We start from the raw sequence: 20,651 nt of genomic DNA on the forward strand, positions 1-20,651 counted from the left end.
GTAGATGAGCCAGGTTCTTATCTTAGAAATTCTGGGAGCTGGGTATCAGAAACTTGAGCAAGGACATAGGCTTTGCCTAATCTTATTACGTGTCTCCTCTGATCAATAATACTTATAAAAAAAACAAGCATAAATTTTCAAAGTCTTTACCAAAGTCTTTACCAAAATTACTTAAAATAATAAACAACTGATGTGGTCCGTAAGAGGATGACTTTTGCTTTTGAGGTCTTGGCAAAGAGGATACATAATGCCAGCTTCTGCTGTCTTAAAAATAAAAATAATATTCTCAGAGACTTCACTTTCCAAATATAAAGGAAGAGTTTCCACAACAACACAAAAGAAAGGGTTAAGCCGTTCATTTCACTGAGGTGAGGACCACAGTAGTTGTAAGAATTTTAGTGCCAGATTTAACTTTAATCACTCATTATTTTATGGAGAGCATTCTTCTAATAAGTTAAAAGGATGTGGCTAAAAGTGTCCATAGAATAGGGCTAACCTAACAGTAGGAAGCAGCTTAGTAGGCTACCTACACATGAATATTATCAATAAACATTCCTTCAGTACATTTCACCGGCTATCAAATAGAACTGAACTTTGGCCAGAGAGAAAAGTATCTACAGAGCCCATTTCAACACTGTAGAGTTCCTTAAAATGATTTTATGACTTGTTTCGCTTTTTTCTAAATGGTAAAAAGCAGCACAGTTTGGGCTAAAAGTTTTAAAAAATCACACACATGCCAACAATTTGAATAGGTGCTTCACTTGCAGGAATACCAAATTTTCAAGTTAATTCCAGCAACTATGCAAAAGGTTGTTAAAATGGATGCTAATTTGTATGTATACTTCTCCAGTGTAATCCCTAACTCTATTTAATATTTGCCGAGAACACCATAAAAACCCACCTATGCTCATATTCTAGACAGAAAAAAGACCTGTCTTACCAAGAAAAAAAAAGTATTTAAAAAGGAAGAAATGATATAGGATTAAATCTTCAAATAGGTTGAGAATATCTGTTAAGAAACCAAAATTGAGTTTTACAAGAACATCGTTAATATATCAGAGGTATCTAATCAGGTGACACATCACATACTATTTCTAGAAAGATATCAGACACTCTTAATTTTTTTAAAGGTTTTCTTTATCCCCATGGCCAATGTGAAAACCAAAGATAAGTAGTCTTTGTTTCATAAAGGAAAAAAAAAAACCTCTTACCAAAATGGAAGAATTTTTGTTTCTGATAAAGCAAATCCAATCAAATTTTAAAGAAAAACACAAACATTTTACTGATAATTCATCTAAAAAGAGAATATGCCTAAATATATGTAAAGTTTCCCTATCTCTACTTCTATTGTTTTCACTTTCTTTGAACTTTATTCTTAATATTCATTGGTCTCAGGAGAGCTGACTCACAAGAGCTGCAGTGTTCTTTCAGCAACCCCATTAATCTCTGTGACAGTACCCTCTCTCAAGGTTAAATTCAAATACTTCTCTTTGTTATAAATAAAAACAAAGCACTAAACCACTATTGATATGGGCTTCCCCCCCTTTCAGTCTACTTTGTCTTATTAGAATATGACTAAAACTTGTAGTTGTGTCAAAAGACAAAGCGAGTGTTACTGCTTAAAGAATAAAAATATTTAAGGTAAATATCCTCAACTAACCGAAAACCTGACATTTCCTTTGTTAAAATATGTGAAGTCCTTAAAGGGTGATCTATGAAATTTTAGAGAATATGAGGATGCTAAATGTTGTAGCATCACACACAGACTTTTTTTTTAGTTTGTAACTAAACCTTTAAATTTTATTTTATTATTTATAACAATGATTACCGCTGCACTTAATGAATGGCTACCTACCTAAAACAGTATTTCAGTATTTCTGAAAAGAAATGTTTAAAACAGCCCCTAACCTAAGGCAGATATAAACTAGTTGAGAAGGGAAAGTGATTAAATCACACAGGAACAATTACAAAATATTAAAAAGTAGAAAACAATAAAGTATAATTAAACATACAGACTGAGAAACAAAGAATAAGACAATAACAAAACAAGGTGTAGAGATCATCAACAAAGGTTAACTTCAAGCCAGAATCTTTAGGTGGTAAAGCTGGAAATCCAAAGAAAAAGGATTCTGTGTAAGAAAAAGAGCATAGATTACAAAATCAATAAACTATATTTAAGAAACACCAACACTATCAGCTTCTCTAAAATACAGTAGCTACGCTAGTATCTCACTTAAAAATGAGGTTAGAAATACTTGAAGGTTTGGTTGATGGGAGACTCCAAAGGCCAGGCTAAGATGCTTGTGAATAAGGAAGGTTCTGGACATCTATTGATGCCACTGAAATCAATAAACCCTTTTAGAGAGAAGCGACTATGTACAGTGTACCAAAACCTGGCTCTCACACTCAAATATATGAGGAAAACAACACACAAATTATTAGTATATAATACAAAGAAGCGAAAATAAGCTCTGAAATCAAAGCAGAAACAAGGTCTAATGGAATTACAAGAGGGCCTGATTAATTCCAACTGTGAGGCTGCACAGAAGGGAGGGAGCATTTGATCTGAACCTTAGAAGATGGACAGGCTTTCAACAGATAGCTTTTCTAATCGAATCATCACCATCAGTCAAATCAGCTAAGATTATGCTTTCATATAATGTTTACTTAGGAGGCCCTTGTTGTTGGGATTTGCCTAGTTTGTTTTTTATACAGCAATTACTTATGAACTGCACTCCTTTTGACATATCCAGCACATCAGAGCACTCAGCACAGTGACAGTTCCATAACAGGCACCCAATAAATGTTTACTGAGGACTACAGATTATCCTGAAATCTTATTTAGCCAATTAAAGAAAATATGGCTTACAAAAACTATTAATGAAACAACTCAGAACTAAATTTAGTACAGAGCTAAGTTCTTGAGTAAGGAAAACAGAAAGTTCGGCAAAATTAAATGCTGAATATCAAGAGACGAGGCAGTATAATTAAAAAACATGATAATAGGAAAGGCTCATTGCCAATATGGGCCGCATTGCTTTTATCATTCATGTCCTATTTCATGAATATCAACTGGAATTGTAAAACAGTTTAGATGTACGCATGGAACATGCTAGAAACACTTTAAATAACCATTGTATAATCAAGTCTTAATATTAGTCACGTATATACCTAAGAAAGACCTTGTGAAGGACAGTGAATTTTGGCGAGTGTGTGACAGAAAAATTGTCCAAGGCAAGTGTCTGTATCAATATAGGACTATCTAACTATCTCCAAGGTCAACAGGCTATAATGGAAGACATCTATCTACCTTAACCCAGGGAGATCACTGCTCCTGACCATTTTGAATACACTGGATCACACCACTCAACTATGTTGTCCTCCTCAGCCTCTCAGCAACATTAACATGAAATACTTACTCCCTCTCTGGAGACAATCTTCTCTCTTTCCTTCTATAATGCCATACTCTCCTTTTTCTCTCCCACCTCAACTGGTCTTTTCATTTGTTTCCTTTCAAACACCACCTTCTCCTACCCAACCACATCTCTACCTACTGAGGACCTTAAGGACTCAACTCTAACTCCATGTTCTTCTGTTAATATTTTACTTTGAGATGGTATCACTGATTCTTATGGAGTTCAGTATGATTTTTAAACTCAAGTCCCCCAAATTAATTTGCCATAATTTCTATTTATTACTTGCTTAGTTTTATCATTATGGTATATTGTCTTCCCCTTCTCCAGAAGGGCAGGAAATATGCCTTTTCACTACTATAACCAACTCTAGCAACAGATCTTTACACTTAGAAAGCATTTGATAAATTTATATTGAATAAGTGAAAGACATCAAGGAAAATGAGTAAAAATTAAGCCTAGTATCTTAGAGGGATACAGACTAGTCAAGGTACATCAACTCTAACAAAAGAGCCATGTTATTGTATCATGGCTTTACGATTTGCGTCGAATTTTCAGAACAATCAACTTGTTCAACTAAATTCTACATTAAAGTAAGCCTTTAGGATATCAAACAATACGGAAAATACAGTAATACCTGCATTGCAAACTTAGAAATGGTATTTGAAAAAAAGCCTAAAATACCTATCTTGTATCATTAAGAGTGGAGGTAAGAGGTTTTTGAAATTCATAGCTCACTTATTTCAAGAGGATGGGAAAGTGAAATAGGTAATTAAAAGTGCTAAGAAAAGAGAGCCAATGACAATTTTAAATAAATTTTTATTCCGAACTAATTATAAACATACAGAGAAGTTGCAAAATTAGTACATTTCCCATATACCCCTCCACCAAATCTCCTCTCATGTTAAGATCCTACATAACCACAGTGACAATGATCAAAATTATGAAACTGACATTGGTATGATACTTTTTACCAAACTAAAGACCTTATTCTAATTTCAACAGTTTTTCCCTAATGTCCAGTATCTGTTTCAGGATTTAATCCAGGATTTCACATTTCATTTAATTAACATTTCTTCTAAGCTCCCACCAATCCACCTATAACAGTCTTCAGTCTTTGTCTTTCATGATCTTGATACTTTTAAAGTATACTGCACAGTTATTTTATAAAGTGTCCCAGAATTTGGATTTGTCTGGTATTTTCTCATGACTGGAATAAGATTTTACATTTTGGAGAAAGAGCAACAAAGAAATGATATTGTCTCCTTCTCAATCTACTTGACTACTGGTAATGTTAACCTTGATCATTTTGTTAAGGTAGTGTCTGCTAGGACTGTTCACTGAACAGTTACAGTCTTCTCTTTATAATTAATAAACATCTCCAGGAATATATTGAGACTATGCCAATCTTATTCTTTAAATATTCACTCACTAATTTTCACAACCATCGATGGATCTTGTCTGCAACAATTATTATATACTGAGGTGTTTGCTTCATGGTGATTATTTAAAATCTATTTCCTTTTACACTTAGTAATTAGAAATCTTCTTTAGGAAAGAGCTGTCCTTACTCCCGCACTTACTTATGCATTTGATTATTTATATCAGTATGGACTCATGAATATTTATTTCATTCCACAGCTTAAAATATTATCATTATTTCTTTTTTTACTCAAATTGTTTTAGCAGGAGATATCAGGTACTCCTCTATGTTGGCTCCTATGTTCTCTCCACAATTTCCACTATTTTCTGGAACCACAAAGTTATCCAGGCTCACTGTTTATTTTCCCTATCCCAGCCCTGGAATCAACCACTTCTCCAAGATGTCTTGGTCCATTTCACTGGATAAAGGTGTATAGCAACCAAAATCTGGGTGTTAGGTATGCTTATTGCTTCTAAGCCCTCTTAATGGACAGTTACGAAATACAAGCATGTATAATAACCCCATACATATACACATACCAATATTTCTATCTGCATATAAATTAAATACAACTATCTGCATATAAATTATATACCATGACTTCATACTAATATCTCTGATTCCAGTTCAACACCACAGGGCTCATTTAAGCCTTCCCACTTTACTTATTCATAAATTCTTTCTTGAACAATGAAAACCTCAGCCCTCATTATCAATATTTATTTGAATTCTAGTATACATATCAAGTGCTTTCAGAATGGCTAGCCTAACCTTTGTAAGAAACACATTTATTACTAGATTATAACATTTATATACAGTTCTTTTTGTCTTTAGCTTAATGGCATTCAGTCAAGAAAATGTTTTCCAAAGCAACTTAGGTTTAGTTCCCTTCTTCCTCACCCCTTTGAGGGTGTTTTTATTGTTTATGAGACAGGTTCACTTGTTAGTGTTTGTATTCTCTTTTGGTTTCCCCCAACGCATTTTAATTGGTTTTGCTTACTTAGGTTTTAGAGTATGTGATATATTACTATGGTTTGGCGAGTCAGAGCTATTCTCTGAAGTGATGTGCTAAAGGAAGGTTCTCCTCAAGCCTACCACCCCAATCCTATTTCCTTCTTTCCACTCTTCTCCCCACCACTCCCATTGATAACTGTTCTCTTTACTTTCTAGTTTACCCTTCCTGTTTTCTTTTGTAAAAAAGATCAGATATATATATGTATCTTCTTATACCAAGATTAGCACACTATAGATAGTTTTTGTGCTTTTCTTCCCCCCCACTTAATGGAATGTCCAGGAAATCACTCTGTATCAGTCCATTAGAGATCTTCCTCTCTTTTTTAAAGCTGTCAAGTCTCCAATGTGTGGATGTACCATAGAAGATTCAAGCACTCTCCTATCTATGGGCAATTAGGTTGTCCAATAGTTCACACTTACCAACAACGTTGCAAATAACTTTTTATGTAAGTATGTTTATATTGCTGGAGATGTATCTTCAGATACAATGAGATGATGGAAACCCAGGTCAATAAGTTAACTGCATGTGTATATAATTATAACCCACATTAAAACATCTTCTTTGAGACTTTACTAATTTTTAAGAGTATAAAAGGGCTTCTAAAACCAAAAAATTTGAGACTAGTTAATAACTGTCCAAAACAAAGGTACAAACAGAATACAATTGTATGGCAATGTCATATCTTAAGAAAGGACACTCATAACTAAGGCCACAGTAAACAATAACCATGTTTACAGTTGCAGGATTCCTAGGTTCCCTCCATTTTCAGGTACCATTTTCATTTAATATGTAAGGAATTTGTTTAATCTTTTTAGAACATTCTTAATGTGTTGAGCCAAGAACAATGAGTAAAGTAATAACTTATGTCCAAACTCATGTTCTGCCAAAAAAGGAGTACTTTCAGTTCCAAATGAATATTCAAATAAAAAATTGGGAAGAAATGAAGATAAAACATGGAATTTTGATCTAAAACAAAGGTACAGCAAGGACAACAAATGTGCAAATGTTACACACAACAATCATGAACAAACCTCACACATGATGTTGAACTAAAGAAGTCACAAAAGAATAAATATGATGACTTCATTTATATAACATAAAATAAAAATAAACAAAACTAAGCTATACTTTTAATATATACACAGGTTGCAAAGAACAATAAAAGTCAAAATAATAATTTCCTCTGGAGGAAGGGAGGAAATAATGATCAGGAAGGAATACACATGTGATTTCTGGGATGTCAGTAATCTTCTCATTTCTTGAGATGATCACTCTGTACGTATTATTTACATTGTGTGTATACGTATGTGTTTTATTACGTATTTTTAAAAATATATTTATCTTTCAGAATAAAGAAAGGCAAATTTAAAAAGCAGTACAACTGCCTTGTGGCAAATTGTAACTTCTGCTAGGAAGAGTGAAGGCACCAATAAACTACCATAGCTGGCAGTCAGTCACTGAATAACAAAACGTGAGAATGAACCTTCTTGTTTTAACACAGGTTTGAATTGTCACAAACCATACCATGTGCTTATTAACATGATCAACAGAATTAATCTTTGGAAGGCAGGTGGCATCTAATAAAGATTAAATATTCATTATTCATCAAAGTTGAAAACATTAAAGTATTTTTTAACAGATAGAAAATATATTATAATCCTAGAATTATTATGCCTATAATGGAAATACTAAAATAATTCCTTCCATTTGCATTTCCTATTTCATAAAAACATCAATAGATGGGCTCAAATATATATGCAGAAATTTAAAACACAAAAAGATTCAGGTATTAAGAGCTATTGTTAATACAAATCCTAAATCAATTGCTTTTCTACTATTCTACTCCCATGAATTCTATGATTAGCCATTTTTCCAAGAATCTCTAGCTTCTTTTAGAGGGGAATCCTATTTAGAGATCACAATCTGAGTGCTAGGGATACGGACTACCACTAGGTTGTTATTTGCAATAAAATGGTTAAGAAGTAAGTGGCAGAGTTAGTAAAGAGCTGAGATCAGATGCAAAGTATTCTATTTGTAATCCTATGATCTTTTCACTATATTTCAATAAATTACATACATGTGTATCTTGCATATGGCCATGAACTATGATTTGTCATAACTTTTATACCTATCACTTACTGAGACACCTTGGAAAAATCATTCATTTACTCTAAATTAGTTTTCTATGTAATATATAAATAAATAATCTGACTTCTTATATTATATGAAGAGGAAATAGGAGATTACATGTGAAGGATCTTTTGACGTTAACATAAAAACTGACAAAAGATTAAAAGGGCACCTTTCAGTTTACACAGATAGACTAGTAACAGAAAACATTAAAGGGACAGAGGGCACAAGACAAATGAAACAGTTAAGGAGGTAACATAAATAAATATATTCTGTAAATGTTCTGTAAAATAAATATTTTCTGTAATTAAAAATGATGTGATCCTAGTTCAACAAAGGAGGTTGAATGAAATCCTAGAAATAGCCTGTTAAATAATTTCATAAAATATAAAGATGCCAATTCAAACTTGTGAGCAATGAAATAATTTCCTATCAATGACCTAGTGTAATTGTTAGCAATGAAGAAAAATAAGACCCTCACAACACAAAATACCCTAAAATAATTTAAATTAAAAATTAAAGGTAAGAGGCACCTGGGTGGCTCAGTCAGTAAAGCTTATGCCTTCGGCTCAGTGCACGATACCACAGTGGAGCCCTGCATCAGGCTCCCTGCTGAAAAGGGAGTCTGCTTCTCCTCTCTCTCTGCCCCTTCCCCCAGCTTGTGTGTACTCTGTCTGTCTCTCTCTCAAATAAATAAAATCTTTAAAAAAATATATAGGTAAAAAATGAAAGCCCAGAACAACTTAAAAATATTTGTAGATAAATATTTATATGTTCCTAAAACAGGAATAAACGAACCAAAAAATGCTTGGGGAAAAGGCCAACATGGAGGAGACATAACATTTGATTTACATTAACAAATAAAAATTTAAGACATGAATAATACTTAGCCTCACTTGGTAATCAGAGAAATATATATTAAAACAAAAATTAAATATTTTCCATCCAACAGAATGGCATTTTAAAAAAAGGGAGGAAGAGAAAATTGACAGTATTGACTATTGTTGGCAAGAAGGAGGGAAAACTGGTATGCTGCTTTATCAAAAGGTGCTGCATTTGAGAAAATGTCTACTATTCCTATAAGGACTATGCATTTTATAATCAATAAAATTTATATAAAAGATGAATGAAAAAAGAAATTAAAAACATGTCTGAAATGGGTTTGTGGTAAAGCCTAAAAATGGCTTCCATAGTAATAACTCCTCTAAACCTCTCCAGTAAAGATTTCATGACAATGCAACTGTGACACACTCTCTTACCCAATTCGAAGTTGTAACGAGAGAAAAATGAAGTGGCAATGGCTTAGCAGCCTTAGCAGAAGTTTCAGAGGTTTCTAGCAAAGTTTATGATATTCTTCTCTAAAATTTAAACCTTCATTCCGACAGGCTAGAGATCCAGAAAGTCTCAGTTAAAATCGTGGCTGAGCCACTTTGAAAACTGTGTGCATTTAGGCAAATAATTCAATTTCTCTGAGTCTTGTTTCCTTATCTATAAAATGTGTATAAAACCATCTGTCCCACAGGATCACTGTAAAGGTTAGAAACCATGAATGACCTGGGCCTAGGGCCAGGTACTGAACACAGATGGGCACTTCTCATATCATCACTACTCCTACTGTTACGGAGTCTAATTTCACCCTAATTTGTGAATAATTAGGTTTACACATCAATTATCACTCCGCTGAAGTGAAAAAGTATAGGTTATACATCCTATGACTGTGAAATATGTTCTCTAAATTGAATGTTTAAAAAGGAGGGAAAGAAAGAGGGAGAGGGCAAAAAGGAAAAGGCAGGGTAAAAGGGAAAGGAGAATGAAAAACACAGAAGGAAGTTAGACACAAACCAAGTTTAGCAACGCACTTTAATGAAAGAAAACGGCAAACGGTAACACTGACCACCTGAAGCTTAAGAGAACCCACTCATTAAACTGACATTGAACTTACCAATTAAATGCGATCAACTTGAAGCAAGGTGAACTTCCTCCTATGCTGAGGTGGATCCTCACAAAGCTGTGGAATAAAACTTGCCTTTTCTATTTAAAGCCATTCCTTTATTGCTAAACAGTTGGTCTCAGAGGAAGGCAGCAAGCAGGGTTAGAAAGAGAAAAAAGAGGAGGATAAAGATGAAGAGGAAAACAACATGCAATTATGGATCAAATCTCTTCACCCGATCCTTTCAGACTGTCCTCGTGTTCTAACCTGTAGTTGCTGGGAGCTGTCATTGAGATTGTCCTCCCTTCGTCGAGCCTCCTCAAGCATCTGTGCACTCTTCTTCTTTTCCACCTGTTCCTTGTGCTTCAGATTTGCTACCTTCTTATTCTGGTCTTTCACTTGCCTATTGATAAAGGGGAGAAAAGCCAAGCTTTTCATATATGTGTGTAGAGAAGAATATTTTCATTTACAAATTTATACCACCGACACCAAGTAACAGCTGAAAACCAACAAAGAATTCTTGCTGCAAGAGTTTTCTAACAATTCAAAATTCTTTCCTACCAAGGATAGCAAATTGGTAACAATGATGCTTCAGAAACTATGTTTAAACATGTATTTTGTGAAACATAAAACCATAAAACAAAAGAAAGGCATGCGATAGTCTGAAGAAATCAATTCAGGTCTTTATGTTAGAAACAGGGAAAGTCTACGGACATCAATGCTATGAAACAGTAGAGTACCCGATTAAGAAAGGCTTGATAGAAATAACTCTAATTTTACTACTATGAAATATTTCAAACTTTCAAAAGACTATATATAATATATATGAATATGAAAATAATGATGTAACAATCTGGGAACCCAGCTTAAGCAACAAAAGATTATACGTACTTCTGAAGTTCCCAATCCTATTCCACTGCCTCCACACTAAAATAAGAATGACTTCTATTCTAAATGTTGTGTTTAAAATCCCCTTGCTTTTGGGGCGGATGGGTGGCTCAGTCATTAAGCATCCGCCTTCGGCTCAGGTCATGATCCCGGGGTCCTGGGATCAAGCCCCGCATCGGGCTCCCTGCTTCTCCCTCTCCCACTCCCCCTGCTTGTGTTCCCTCTCTCACTGTGTCCTCTCTGTCAAATTAAAAATCTTTAAAAAAAAAATCCCTTTGCTTTTATTATAGGGATACTTCATTTAGTTTGCATGCTTTTGAAATTCATATACGATTTATTAATAACTGATTCTTTTCAATACACCCTTTTGAGACTCATACTAAACAATGAGTGTTAATCCAGTTTTTCAATCCCTTCAATTTTCACTACAGTATAAATATAAAGCAATTGTTTCAATCCATTCCCAAAGTGATGAACAGTGCAGTTGTTTTGTTTTTCTTACTATTATGAACAATGCTGCTAGTTATACTCTGATATCCCTATGCAAGAGTTTCCGCAAGGCATGGGCCTAGAAACAGAAATAGTAGGCCATACAATAGGTATACCTTCAAATTCACTAATTACTCTCCAAGAAATTGTATTAACTTGTATTTTCACCAACAGTACACAGCGATACCTGTTACACCACTAGGAAATCATTAACACTTAGTACTATCTGACTTTCTAAATATTAACCATCTGATATAAATAATATCTCATCGTAGTTTTAAAATGCATGTTGCTGACTACTGAAGCTGAACATCTTTTCATTATTCTTTTTTCTCTTTTCTTAAATTTTAATTCCAGTATAGTTAACAGACATTGTTATTTTAGTTTCAGGTGTGCAATATCATGATTCAACAATTCTATACATTACTCAGTGTTCTTCATGATAAGTGTACTCTTAATCCCCTTCCCCTATTTTACCCATCCCCCAACTCACCTCCTCTCTGGTAACCAGCAGTTTGTTCTTTATAGTTAAGAGTCTGTTTTTTGTCTCTTTTTTCTTTGTTCATTTGTGTGTTTCTTAAATTCCACATATGAGTGAAATCATATGGTATTGTCTTTCTCTGACTTATTTCACTCAGCATAATACTCTCTAGCTCCATTTACATTGTGGGAAATGGCAAGATTTCATTCTTTTCATGGCTGAATAATATTCCTCTGTGTGTGTGTGTGTGTGTGTGTGTGTATCACACCTTCTTTATCCATTCATCTATCCATAGACACTTGGGCTGCTTCCATAATTTGTCTACTTAATGCTGCATTAAACATAAGACTGCATGTATCTTTTCAAACTAGTGTTTTCACATTCTTTGGGTAAATAGTTGGATAACTAAATTACTGAATCATTTGGTAGTTCTATTTTTTCAGGAACCTCCATACTGTTTTCCACAGTGGCTGCACCAGTTTGCTTTCCCACCAACAGCACACAAGGGTTCCTTTCTCTCTACATCCTCACGAACACCTGTTGTTTTTGACTGTAGCTATTCTGACAGGTATGAGGTGATATCTCATTGTAGTTTTGATTTGTGTTTCCCTGATGATGAGTGGTGCTATCTTTTATGTGTCTTTTGACAATCTGTATGTCTTCCTTGGAGAAATGTCTATTCATGTCTCCTGCCCTTTTTTAAATTGTTTTTTTCATGTTGAGTTGTAGAAGTTCTTCATATACTTTGAATACTAACCCTAAATCAGATATGTCATTTGCAGATATCTTCTCCTATTCACTAGTTCTCTTCTTGTTTTGTTGATTGCTTCCTATGCTGTGCAGAAGCTTTTTATTTTAATGTGGTCCCAATAGTTTATTTTTGCTTTTGTTTCCCTTGCCTCGGGAGACATATCTAGAAAAATGTTGTTACAGCTGATGTCAGAGAAATTACTGTCTGTGCTCTCTTCAGGATTTTTAAGGTTTCAGGTCTCACATGCAGGTCTTAAGTCAATTCTGAATTTATTTTTGTGTATGGTTTAAGAAAGTGGTCTACGAAAGTACACTCTTTTGCACATAGCTCTCCGGTTTTCCCAACAGCATTTGTTAAACAGACTGTCTTTTTCCCCACTGCATATTCTTGCCTCCCTTGTAGAAGATTAATTGATGGGGGCACCTGGGTGGCACAGTGGTTGAGCATCTGCCTTCGGCTCAGGGCGTGATCCCGGCGTTCTGGGATCGAGCCCCACATCAGGCTCTTCTGCTATGAGCCTGCTTCTTCCTCTCCCACTCCCCCTGCTTGCGTTCCCTCTCTCGCTGGCTGTCTCTATCTCTATCAAATAAATAAATAAAATGTTTAAAAAAAAAAGAAGATTAATTGATGGTGTAATTGTGGGTTTGTTTCTGGGTTTTTTATTCTGTTCATTGATCTATGCGTCTATTTTTTATGCCAGTACCATACTGTTTGGATTACTACAGCTTTGTACTATACCTTGAAATCTCTAGTTTTGTTCTTTTTCAAGATCACTTTGGCTATTCAGGGTCTTCTATGTTCCATACAAATTTTAGAATTATTTGTTCTAACTCTGAAAAATACTATGGCTATTTTCATAGGGATTGCATTAAATCTATACATTACTTTGGCTGTATGGACACTTTCAGAGTATTTGTTCTTCCAATCCACGAGCATGGAATATCTTCCCATGTGTTAGTGTTGTCTTCCATTTCCTTCATCAATGTTTCACAGTTTTCAGAGTACAGGTTTTTTACCTCTTTGGTTAAGTTTATTCCTAGGTATTTTATACTTTGGTGCAATTATATATGGGACTATTTTCTTATTTTCTCTTTCTGCTGCTTCAGTATCAATGTATAGAAATCCGTTGCATTTCTATACATTGGTTTTGTATACTGTGACCTTACTGAATTCATTTACCAGTTCTAGTAGGTTTTTGGTGGAGTCTTTAGGGCTTTCTGTACACAGTATCATGTCATCTGCAAATAGTGGAAGTTTTATTTCTTCCTTGCCAATTTGGATGCCTTTATTTCTTTTTGTTGTCTGACTGCTGTGATTAGGACTTCCAGTACTATGCTGAATGAAAGTGGTGAGAATGGATATCCCTGTCTTGTTCCTGAGCTTAGGAGAAAAGCTCTCACCTTTTCCTCATTGAGGATGATGTATGCTGTGGGTTTTTCATATATGGCCTTTACTATGTTGAAGTATGTTCCCTCTAAAGCTACTTTGTTGAGAGTTTTTATCATGAATGGATGTTGTACTTTGTCAAAAGCTTCTTCTCCATCTATTGAAATGATCATGTGGTTTTTATCCTTTCTCTTGTTGATGTGACATATCGCATTAATTTATGACTACTGAACCAATCTTGCATCCCAGGAATAAATCCTGCTTGTGGTGGTGAGTGATTTTTTAAAATGTATTGTTGGATTTGGTTTGATAGTATTTTGTTGAGGATTTTTGCAACTACATTCATTAGAGATACGGGCCTGCAGTTCTCTTTTTTAGTGGAGTCTTTAACTGGTTTTGGTATCAGGGTAGTGCTGGCCTCACAGAATGAATCTGGAAGCTTTTCTTTCTTTGTCTTCTATTTTTTGGAATAGTTTGCAGAAGAATAAGTATTGACTCCTCTTTAAATGCTTGGTAGAATTCATCTCTAAAAACGTCTAGTCCTCAACTTTTGTGTTAGGAGGTTTTGATTACTGACTTAATTTCATTCCTGGTAATCAGTATGTTCAAATTTTCTATTTCTTCTTATTTCAGTTTTGGTGAGTAACAGGTTTCTAGGAATTTATCCATTTCTTCTAGGTTGTCCAATTTGTTGGCATATAATTTTTCAAAATATTCTCTTATAACTATACCTCGTATTTCTGTGGTTTCAGTTGTTATTGCTCCTCTTTCATTTCTGATTTTGTTTATCTGAGTCCTCTCTTTCTGGTGAGGAGTCAGGTTAAAGGTTTATCAATCTTGATCTTTTCAAAGAACCAGCTCCTGGTTTCATTGATTTGTTCTATTGGGGTCTTTTTTAGTTTATATTTCATTTATTTCTGCTCTATTTATTATTTCCTTCCTTCCATTGGTTTTGGGTTTTGTTTGTTCTTCTTTTCCTAGCTACTATAGGAGGGTTATTTGAGGTTTTCCTTGCTTCTTGAAGTAGGCCTCTATTGCTATAATCTTTCTTCTTAGACTTGCTTTTGCTGCTTCCTAAAAGTTTTGGACCACTGTCTTTTCATTTACATTTGTCTCCATATACCTTTTTATTTCCTTTTTTATTTCATTTTAGTAGCATGTTGTTTAACCTCCATATATTTGTAGTCTTTCCAGATTTTTTTCTTATGGCTGATTTCTAGTTTCATAGTGTTGTGGTTGGAAAGGACATTGTAGGACTTTGACCTTTTTGAGTTTGTTGAGACTTGTTTTGTAGCCTAATATGTGATCTATTATGGAGAATGTAACCATCTGCACTTGAAAAAAAGGTGTATTCTACTGTGTTAGGATGTAATGTTCCAAATGTATCTGTTAGATCTATCTGGTCCAATGTGTCCTTCACAGCCACTGTTTCCTTGTTATTTTCTGTTTAGATGATCTGTCCATTGATGTAAGTGGAGTGTTGAAGTCCCTACTATTATTATACTACTATCAATTATTTCCTTTACGTTTGTTTTTAGCTGTTTTATGTATCTGGGTGCTGCCATGTTGGGTGCATACATATTTACAATTGCCACAATTACTAAGCCTTGTTGAACTGTTCCCTTTATAATGATATATAGTGTTCTTCTTTGTCTCTTGTTACAGCCTTAGTTTTAAAGTCTATTTTGTCTAAGTATTGCTACCTCAGCTTTTTCATTTTGATTTGCATGATAAGAGCTTTTGCAACCCATCACTTTTCATCTGCATGTATCTGTAGGTCTGAAATGAGTCTCTTATAGGTAGCATACAGATGGGTCTTGCTTTTTTTATCTACTTTGTCACCCTATATCTTTTGATTAGAGCATTTAGTCCATTTATATTGGAAGTAATTTTTGATAGGTATGTATTTATTGCTATTTTGTTACTTGTTTCATGGTTGTTTTTGCAGTTCTTCTTTTGCTCTCACAATTTGTTGACTTTCTTTAGTGATATACTTGGATTCCTTTCTCTTTATTCTCTGCATATCTATTACCAGTTTTTGCTTTGTGATTACCATTACGTTTATATACAACATCTTATGCACATAGCAGTCTATATTAAGTTGATGGTCACTTACGTTTGAGCCCATTCTCTACTCCTTCCCCCCACACCCACCGCATTTTAGGCATATGGTGTCATACTTTACATCTCTTTATTGTGTGGATCCTTTGGCTGATTTTTATAGATATACTTAATTTTATTGCTTTTGTGCTTCATATTTTCCTTACTCCTGCTTATGGTCTTTCTTTTCAACTTAGTACCCTTTGATATTTCTTGTAGGACTGGTTTAGTGGTCATGAATTAACTTTTGTTTGTCTGGGAAAAACTCTTTATCTCTCCTTCTATTTTGAATGATAGCCTAGCTGGATAGCGTATTCATGGCTGCAGGTTTTTTCTTTCAGGACTTTGAATATATCATGCCACTCCCTTCTGGCCTGCAAAGTTTCTACTGAAAAGTCAGCTGGTAGCGTTATGTGGTTTCCCTTCTATGTAACTGTTTTCTTTTTTCTTGCTGCTTTTAAAATTCTCTATCACTACTTTCTGCCATTTTAATTACTATGTGCCTTTTGTGGACCTCCTTGGGTTGATTTTGTTGTGGGTTCTCTGTGCTTTCTGGATCTGGATTTCTGTTTCTTTCCCCAATTTGGTAAGTTTTCACTATTATTTCTTCAAATAAATTTTCTACTCTCTTTTCTCTCTCTCCTCCTTCTACAATCCCTGTAATACAAATATTATTACACTTGACGGTGTTAATGAATTCCCTAAGTCTATTTTCATTTTTTATTATATTTTTCTCTCTCCTGTTCAGCTTGATTGCTTTCCATTACTCTGTCCTCCAAGTTGCTGATGCGTCCTTCCACGTCCTCTAGTCTATTTATTCTATATAGTTTCTTTTCTTTTCCTTCTTTTTTTTTTTTTTAAAGATTTATTTATTCCAGAGGAGAGAGAGGGCAGAAGGGGCAGAGGAGAGAAACCCAAACAAACTCCCCCACTAAGCATGGAGCCCAACATGGGGCTCAATCCCACGACCCATGAGATCATAACCTGAGCTGAAATAACGAGTTGAACACTCAACTTAGTCACCCAGGCGCCCCATATAGTGTATTCTTTATTTCAGTTATTGAGTTCATCTCTGATTTGGTTCTTTTTTTATGTTTTCTATCTCTTTGTTAAGGGTCTTGCTGAGGTCTTCCACTCTTTTCTCAAGTCCAGTATCTTTTTAACAATTATTTAAATTCTCTTATCAGTCATATTACTTATCTCCATTTTGTTTAGGTCTCTTGCTGTGATTTGGTCCTGTTCTATCATCTGGGATACATTCCTCGGTCTCCTCATATTGTCTAACTCTCTGTGACTGTTTCTCTATGTTAGGAAGTCAGCCACATCTTCTGCTCTTGAAATAATGGCCTTATGCAGAAGAGGTCCTATACTGCCCTAGACACAATATCCCCTGTTCACCAGGACCTGGTGCTTCATGGGTGTCTCCTTTGTGTGCTTTATGTGCCCTGCTGTTGAAGCTGAGCCTCTTTTGCCTTCAGTTCCATCAGCTACAATGGCTACCTTTGCCTTTTGTGGGCAGGATCCTGTGTTGTTAGTGAACCTGTCTAGGGATGCCTTGGGCTTTAATTGAGTCACACTAGGCATTTGCTAGAAATGCAGTAGCACAAAACTACAGAAAAACATGGGGCAGGGCATGAGGTGCCAGGAACACCCATGCTGGGTGGAGGGGACCTGCAGCTGACTGGGACCGAGGCAAGCTGGGTTGGAAGGAATGCAGGGATGAGATGCACAGTGTTAGCAAGGTTTGTGTGGATCTGCTGAGAGAGTGGACCTGGTGCCGGGGCCTGGCTGGAGGGCGCATGTCCACTGTTAGCAAGCTGGTAGCAAGTATAGACATTGTGCTTGTTCCCACAGGTGGCCATGTGTTCATGCTTATGGGTTGGGCAGGGGAAGGGTGCACAACAGCTTCTTTGTTCCGGAAGAAACCTCACAAGGATGCTTCTCCTTTCAGCACACACTCTGAGACTAGTAAACAAATCTCCCTCCAGCATACCCTAGGTGTTTTTCAAACTATTGCTTCTATGCTGTATCTCTAGGGGACTATTTGTTGTACTTTCTCTTTAAAAGTGGGGGACTCAGTTTCCTCTCACCCTACTGGCTCTCCCAAGAGCCTCCCGATTTTCAAATTTCCAGGTTTTAAGCCCCACTGACTATAAGAATTCATAGAAATTCGGGGGCACCTGGATGGCTCAGTCATTAAGCGTCTGCCTTCTGCTCAAGTCATGATCCCAGGGTCCTGGGATCAAGGCCCACATCGGGCTCCCTGCTCTGCTGGGAGCCTGCTTCTCCCTCTCCTACTCCCCCTGCTTGTGTTCCCTCACTCTCTCTCTCTGTAAAATAAATAAAATCTTTAAAAAAAAATTCATTAAATTCAGCACCTCTGTTTTCCAAAAACAAACGTTATGGGAATTCCTCCTCCCTTTGCAGGCTCCCTAAGTGTCGAGAGTCTGTTTCTTTGATCTCCACATGTCTCAGGCATTCCTCCCTCCCGCAGAAAATCCTGTGGGTCCATTTAGCAACTGACCACTCTTCCACCCTTCCTACCCTTTTCAATGTGACCTCTTCTCTACATTTAGCTATGGAGAGTCTGTTCTGCCAGTCTTCAGGTCATTTTCTAGGTTGTTTGGAGTTATGTGGTTGTTATCTAGTTGTATCCATTGGATAAGGTGAGCTTAGGGTCCTCCTACTCTGTCATCTTCCCCAGTAGTTCTGAACATCTTTTCATATGGGATTTGGCCATTTCTGTTTCCACATCTCTGAAATAGCTATTTACGTATTTTGCCCATTTTTAAATTAGGTATCTTTTTCTTCATGACTTGTAAGTATTCTTTATATATTTTGTATAATAATCCCTTATCTGTTATATATTATACAAATATTTTCTTCCAATCTATGAATTATTCCTTTAATAGCTTTATGGTATGTTTTCAATTGTAAAATTTAAAATGTTTTATTGTATCAAATGTACCAATCTTCTTTATGGTTTACAATTTTGTGACTTTTTCACAATATCTTCCCTATCCCAAGCTCATAAAGATAGTCTCTTAAAAATTCTGTACCTTTGTCTTTCACACTGAAGTCATTAATCCGTTTGACACCAATGTTGTATATAGTATGAGCTAAAGATATAATTTCATTTTTCAGGTACGATATGAGGTAAGAATAAAATTTCATTTTTTACATATATAGATAACTAACTGTCCCAGCAGCACTAACATGCATTGTCACAACAGTCATATATAAAGTTTTGGTAAACATGTTTGCCTATTTTATGCCTCTCTGGTATCTTTGTGTATTACTGTGCCAAATCTATACTTCCTTAATTATTATGCCTTTATAAGAAGTCTCAATAGTTATTTCAGGCAAGCCTGCCTATCTTGTTCTTATTCAGGACCATCTTGGCATTTCCTGGCCCTTTAGACTTCTCATATAAATTTCAGAACCAGACTGTCAAGCCCCATAAAACCAGCCAATCAACCAATCAACAACAGCAATTAAAACTCAGCAGCAGCCTTTGGGATTTTTATTGAAACTGCACTGAATCTATAAATCAATTTGGAAAGAAAAGACATTTTAATGCTCTTGAACTTTTCAATTCATTGACATGGTATGTCTCTCTAGTTACTTAGCTATTCTTGAAAGGTTTTCAACAAAGTGTTTTAATTTCTTCAATAAAATAGTTCCATTTATTTTATTCCTAGGTACCTTATATATAGTTTTGTTGTCATTTTAAATTCTGGACACCACATTATTACACACAGTTCCTTATACAAAGTACTCCCAAAAAAGTAGTTTTCAAGAATGTAAGTATTGATAAAATTGACATTTGTCATTATCTAATATGCAGTCCATATTCAATGTCCCCCAGTTGTCTCAAAAGACATCTTTTCACAGTTGGCTTGTTTGAGTCAGAATTCATGAAAGGGTACACAGCATTGTGTTTGTTAAATCCTTCAAAGCTCTATTATTCTAGAGAAAAGTCCCTTACTTCTTCCTCTGCTCCCTTATTTAATGCCACTGACTTCTTAAAGAAATGGACTTCAGTTGTTCTTGTAAAATGACTTACATTTTGGGTTATCAGCTGTTTCTTCATGGAGTCCTTTAACTCATTTCCTGCTTTTCCTTTTTTCTTTTTTAGATACTGAGAGTTAGCCTGAAAGACTTGACCAGATTCAGTTTTAACTTTGTAAGTCATAATAGTAAATAATGGCATTGTATACTTCATATTGCCTCACATGAGAAAGCGTATAGTGTCTGGTTTCCCATTCTTAATGAAGCTAGGATTCATCAGTGTATTGGTAGTAACAGTCTTCTCTTCTGTCTATAAAATTCACCTTTCATCAACTTTTCATCTAATAGTCCCAAACACAGATGAACCTTTCCTGAATAAATTATTCCGGTGATATATTTTATTAAATTAATTTTATTCTAATGTTTTCTTCCTGGCATGTGGACACACACTTCATTTCTACATGTGGGTTTACAAGGAACTAACTTGGTAAATGTTTCTGCTAATAATTTTTCTGTGTATTCTTTTGGGTATTTCAGGGAGACACTTATATAAGGATTTTTTAAATCTTTACATTCTTTTTATCTGTTCTTATTGAAATTCCTAGAATTTCCAGAACCATGATGAAAAGAAGTA

The 20,651-nt window shown here is 35.2% G+C and overlaps 1 protein-coding gene across 17 annotated transcripts in view; it reads right to left on the reverse strand.

Moving 5' to 3' along the window:
- Positions 1-20,651, reverse strand: part of ERC1 (ELKS/RAB6-interacting/CAST family member 1) — a 554,906-nt gene that overhangs the window by 304,051 nt on the left and 230,204 nt on the right. For all 17 annotated transcript variants that reach the window (XM_048216749.2, XM_057318942.1, XM_057318950.1 and 14 more), the window contains one exon: positions 10,179-10,314. In XM_048216749.2, coding sequence (XP_048072706.1) covers positions 10,179-10,314 — 136 coding nt within the window. The remainder of the gene's footprint in view (positions 1-10,178; positions 10,315-20,651) is intronic.

This window comes from Ursus arctos, unplaced genomic scaffold, assembly GCF_023065955.2.
Source record: "Ursus arctos isolate Adak ecotype North America unplaced genomic scaffold, UrsArc2.0 scaffold_26, whole genome shotgun sequence".
In the NCBI taxonomy this organism is placed as follows: Eukaryota; Metazoa; Chordata; class Mammalia; order Carnivora; family Ursidae; genus Ursus; species Ursus arctos.